The sequence below is a fragment of the Lipotes vexillifer genome, unplaced genomic scaffold (genome assembly GCF_000442215.2).
Source record: "Lipotes vexillifer unplaced genomic scaffold, Lipotes_vexillifer_v1.1 scaffold184, whole genome shotgun sequence".
In the NCBI taxonomy this organism is placed as follows: domain Eukaryota; kingdom Metazoa; phylum Chordata; class Mammalia; order Artiodactyla; family Lipotidae; genus Lipotes; species Lipotes vexillifer.
The window spans coordinates 765,350-771,491 of NW_006783561.1; the positions used below are offsets into that span (position 1 = coordinate 765,350).

The 6,142-nt window shown below is 38.7% G+C and overlaps 1 protein-coding gene across 1 annotated transcript in view; it reads right to left on the reverse strand.

The window, feature by feature from the left end:
• Positions 1 to 6,142, reverse strand: part of TM9SF3 (transmembrane 9 superfamily member 3) — a 75,336-nt gene that overhangs the window by 18,219 nt on the left and 50,975 nt on the right. The window contains exon 10 of the mRNA XM_007456190.1: positions 2,448 to 2,587. Coding sequence (XP_007456252.1) covers positions 2,448 to 2,587 — 140 coding nt within the window. The remainder of the gene's footprint in view (positions 1 to 2,447; positions 2,588 to 6,142) is intronic.

The following is a 6,142-nucleotide window of genomic DNA, read 5'->3' on the forward strand; positions in this document are numbered from 1 at the left end:
GTCTTGAGACCCCCCTGCATCTGAAATAATGTTTCCCAAATTGTGGCCTTGCCAATTTCTTTGCTCATGCCTTCCTTGGTTCAGTAACTTGTTCTCCTATGAATTACACAATTAAGGTATTATGGGCTCTGAGTTACAAAAGGAGTCAAAGAATGAATAAAAAATAAAATTCAAACCTCATTCATTCACTCAACAAACATTTACTGATTGCAATCAATAATTCTCCACCTGCAATGCCTTCCCTTGTCTCATGGCTCTCTCCTGCGAGCATTGACTCAAGTGTTCGCCCCATAAAGCCCTTCTCGGGTCTCCCAAGAAGAGGTGGGTTCTTCCACTGTCTCTTGAACTTAACTCCATGGCAGCACTTACCACACTATACTGTACTATCTAATTAAATACCTCACTAGATTATAAACCCTGGCATGCAGAAGCTATTCATCTAGGTATTCCCAGTGTCCAGCACAGTATGTGGCACATAAAAGATAGTAAACTACTATTTCTGAAATGAACAAACTACAAAACTGAGAAGAAAATGAGTTTGAGAGCCAAAAAAAAAATTTTTTTAATTTTAAAGTCTAGTCTTCTTTCCTCCTTTTATAGAAAGCCAAGATCCACAGAGGTTAAAAATGACATGCCCGCCAGATCTAGTATTCAGATTTTGGTTCCCATACAACTATATAAAGAAAATGAAGAGACACGCGAGCCTTCCTACACCTAAATGTGACCCATGGTTATTAGCAAGGTCGCGTGTTGCTCCTTCCTCTCCTTCACCAGCTCTAGTGACCCAGAGGAACTTTTGTGATTTCTATGCTTTTCCTTTAACCTTATCCTCCCCAGTAATGGGTAAAGGAACAAACATTAGGGTATCAATGGGCCTTAACAGTCTAATCTTGATTTGAAGATAAAACTGACTTTTAAAACTGACTACAAAAGTTCTCATAAGCACCAATCTTAGAGAAAAAGAACACGGACAATTCCTAGGACTAGAACAGATCACTCTCCTTTACACTACGGGGCTATTTTATTCAGCCTCCACTTCTGCAAATGTCTACATACCTCCAAGTCTAAAAAAGACTATGTAAGTACTTAAACATAAGTTATACTTACAATATAGCAAAATATCTAGGAATGGAGGCTTTTCAATATATACCCCTTATTATGAATATGTAGAGTCTACCGTATAGCTATTCTTATGAGATGGGGAATAAAACAAATGTACAGTAAGATTGTTCTATTTATGTCTGCAAGTAAGAATGAGGAAAATAAAGAATGCAGAATAGCATAAATCAGCACTAAAACGTTCAATTTACTATTTTATTTTATTTATTTATTTATTTTTATTTTTTTGGCTGCGCCACACGGCACATGGGATCTTAGTTCCCTCACTAGGGATCGAACCCACACCCCTTGCAGTGGAAGGGTGGAGTCTTAACCACTGGACTGCTGGGGAAGTCCTCAATTTACTAATCTTAAAAGGCAAAACATATAATGAGTTCACATTTTGTTCAAATTTGAATTATGAAAATTAGAAATATAAACATATTAGTAACATCTCATTTTATGTCCAAAAGTTGAAAAAATACAAACCATCTCAAGTTAAAAATCCATCAAGAATCACTATTTCAAAGCTGAATGGTCAAATGAACTATAAACTATGCTTACACTATTGCAATAGAAGAATCGCTTTAGCTGTTAAACAGAAATACCTGTCATCCTTTGTCAGGATTAAATCTTGAATTATGGGAGATCTTCAAAAATACATTTTGTGCATAAAATGTGAAAAATGTATTTGAGAGATTCTATACTATCCCAGAAGTGAAGGTAAAGAACATAGGTCAGTAAGTTATAATTGGTCTCAATACTAATTCCTCTCTCATTTGATACAAAATCTATGACTATAGGTCAATGTTGTTTCAAATAATAAAATATCTGGAAAGGAAAGTGAAATTAGAAGCCAGGGGGTGGCAATCTTTTCCTGTAAAGGTTCAGATAGTAAGTATTTCAGGTTTTGCAGGTGATATGGTCTCTGTCATAACTATTCAACTTTGATGCCACCCTGTAAAAGCAGTCACGGATAATATGTCAACAAACAGGCATGGCTATATTCCAACAAAATTTTATTTATAAAAACAGGCAGCAGGTCAAATCCGGTTTATAGACTGCAGTTATACAACAGCTGCCGCTTTAGGTCCCACCCACCTCTATGCACTAGTGTACTTACCAAAGCATTTGATTTCTCTGCAAATGGCACCAATATTCAAAAAAGTGAAATAAGCATATATTTATTACTACTCCTAGCAATATAAATTGAAGGAAAAAGTAAAAAGACAAATTCTTAAGTTTAAACTTATAAATACATGCCAATTCTAAAAATTATGTATACATAATAGCCTTAGGAACTTATATATTGTGAGAAGCAATCACATAAAATTTAGCATTCTCTTTACCATTTTTTCTCCGGTATGGGACGAGGCACAGCATTGACACGACACGGAAAGTTCGGTTGACCTGACAGATTTCGGCCAAGTATTGTACCAACAAGATTTAGAGGAAGGATAACAAAAAAACAGATGCAACAAACAGCCACCTGTAAATTAAATTAAAATATGTGTGATTACTCAGAGAACAATAACACTAATAAAAACAAGTAAAAACAACACTTAAAAATTTAAATATAATTTGATCACAAGAGAAAATGTTTAAGTTCAATATGAGTTAAAATTGTGCAGAATACGGGGCTTCCCTGGTGGCGCAGTGGTTGAGAGTCCGCCTGCCGATGCAGGGGACACGGGTTCGTGCCCTGGTCTGGGAAGATCCCACATGCCGCGGAACGGCTGGGCCCGGGAGCCATGGCCGCTGGGCCTGCGCGTCCGGAGCCCGTGCTCCGCAACGGGAGAGGCCACAACAGTGAGAGGCCCGCGTATCGCAAAAAAAAAAAAAAAAAAATTGTGCAGAATATATACTAATGGCAATAGGAAAAGAATGTGCTTTAGAATATTAGAATTAAACTAAATACAAGTTGAACTGTTTCCTACCTACTGCAGTTCCCAATTTTTCCTATTCTTCCATACTGTCCCTACTACAGTCCTTTTTTCCTCTCCTTTCACTTTCAGCTGTCATGCTTTTAACATATCCTTTATCTTTTATCATTATAACCAACTTATTTACTTGCCTACACTTCATTGAGCTCCTAATATGCACAAGGACCTTTATACATGTTATTTTTCTACTTTACAGATGAAGAAAATGAGACTTAAGAGAGGCTAAGTAACTTCCCATGATCACACAATTAGTAGGTGGCCAAACTAAGATTTCAATTCAGATCTGCCTGTCTCAATCCGTCTGCTCATTTCTATTCTACAGTGCCTTAGGATCTTAAAAATAGAAGAATATCACTATTTATGTACATATGTGTATTACTAAAATAATGAGTATTTTTCTGCCAATTAGTAATTCAAAGTCTAAAGTTACAGGGAAGACCACACAGAGATTCTAGAACCAAAGTGGTTAGTTAATAAACAAATTTATTTTTGTGATTTTTTTTCTTTATATAAATCTGTACACTCAAGGAGACACACTCAAGCTCTTTTCCAGCCAGCATCTGGTTAGGATTATTTCACTCTGAACTTCTAAAACTGGAATAGGACTGAATCACCTCTAAGATCTCTTTCAATTATACATTTTGGGGTTCCAATAAATCGAAAGTAAAAGTGAGATGCAGCTCAATATTAAAGAAACAAACAACCTAATCCAAACATGGGCAGAACACCTTAATAGACATTTCTCCAAAGAAGACATACAGATGGCCAAGAAGCACATGAAAAGCTGCTCAACATCACTAATTATTACAGAAATGCAAATCAAACTACAGTGAGGTATCACCTCACAACCGTTAGAATGGGCATCATCAGAAAATCTACAAACAACAAATGCTGGAGAGGGTGTGGAGAAAAGGGAACCCTCTTGCACTGTTGGTGGGAATGTAAACTGACACAGCCACTATGGAGAACAGTATGGAGGTTCCTTAAAAAACTAAAAACAGAATTACCATATGATCCAGCAATCCCATTACTGGGCATATACCCAGAGAAAACCATAATTCAAAAAAGACACATACACCCCAATGTTCATTGCAGCACTATTTACAATAGCCAGGTCATGGAAGCAACCTAAATGCTCATCAACAGACAAACAGATTAAGAAGTTGTGGTACAAGGACTTCCCTGGTGGCGCAGTGGTTAAGAATCCACCTGCCAATGCAGGGGACACGGGTTCGAGCCCTGGTCTGGGAAGGTCCCACATGCCACAGAGCAACTAAGCCCGTGAGCCACAACTACTGAGCCTGCGCTCTAGAGCCCGCGAGCCACAACTACTGAGCCCATGTGCTGCAACTACTGAAGCCCGTGTGCCTAGAGCCAGTGCTCCGCAACAAGAGAAGCCACAATGAGAAGCCCATGCACTGCAACAGAGTAGCCTCCTCTCACCACAACTAGAGAAAGCCCGTGCACAGCAACAAAGACCCAACGCAGCCAAAAATAAATATAAAATAAATTAATTAATTTAAAAAAAGAAGATGTGGTACATATAGACAATGGAATATTACTCAGCCCTAAAAAGGAACAAAATTGAGTCATTTGTGGAGATGTGGATGGATCTAGAGACTGTCATACAAAGCAAAGCCAGAAAGAGAAAAACAAGTATCGTATATTAACACATGTATGTGGAACCTAGAAAAATGGTATAGATAAACCGGTTTGCAGGGCAGAAGTTGAGACACAGATGTAGAGAACAAACGTATGGACACCAAGGGAGGAAAGCCACGGGGGGTGGGGGGCGGGTGGAGATGGTGGTGTGCTGAACTGGGCGATTGGGATTGACATGTATACAACTGATGTGTTTATAATTGATGACTAATAAGAACATGTTGTATATAAAATAAATTAAATTAAAAAGAAAACTCAATAAAATGTACTTTGATGGAAAAAAAAGTAAAAGTGAGAGAAAAGCTGAATGAAAACTGTGAAGAAACTGACTGAGAGAAATGAAGAGGTGTGGGGTAGAAAATTCACAGTGATCACATGAGAAGGAAAGAATCTATTTTGAAGCAACATTGTGAAAACTCTACATCTTCATCATATCCTTATGTGTGCTTGTGTGTGTTAAACAAGCCAAAGAGTATTATCATCTTCCTTTCAGGTAAAACTTGTATAAATGTATTAGAGTTAAGAGAGTTCTGAAATTCCATTTTAAAGCTCAGACTTAGGAAGGCAAATCATTGGTGTCTCAGTTCAGACCTGTTAATAATATGAATTTTGGGGCTTCCCTGGTGGCACAGTGGTTGAGAGTCCGCCTGCCAATGCAGTGAACACGGGTTCGTGCCCCGGTCCGGGAAGATCCCACATGCCGCGGAGCGCCTGGGCCCGTGAGCCATGGCCACTGAGCCTGTGCGTCCGGAGCCTGTGCTCCGCAATGCGAGAGGCCACAACAGTGAGAGGCCCGCAAAAAAAATAACAATAAAAAATAAAAAATAGGGCTTCCCTGGTGGCGCAGTGCTTGAGGGTCCGCCTGCCGGTGCGGGAGACGCGGGTTCGTGCCCCGTTTCGGGAGGATCCCGCATGCCGCGGAGCGGCTGGGCCCGTGGGCCGTGGCCGCTGGGCCTGCGCGTCCGGAGCCTGTGCTCCGCAAGTGGGAGGGGCCACAACGGTGAGAGGCCCGCATAACGCAAGGAAAAAAAAATAAAATAAAATAAAATAAAATAAAATAAAAATAAATAATATGAATTTTTGCCCATATAAATAACAAGAATATGTGAAACATAAAAAATAAGCAGACATTTTAAAGATATTTTAAATACTATGATATATTGTGAATTATACATACCTCATATTTGGGGGGTGAATTCTGTCTCAATTTTTGTTATTCATTGTTGATTGCTTTTTAAATTATTATTTTGCTATCATTAAGCATATAAAACTCATAAATATTAACACACTGTGATAGAGACCTATGTATTTTCCCCTTAATTTACCAGAATTCTAATTTCAAATAAGGATTGAAGAGAAGCTGGAGAAAACATTCCTATGTGGAATGACAATGGTCTAGCAGAGTGGTCTTCAAACTGTTCCACAGAACCTCAGGTCCT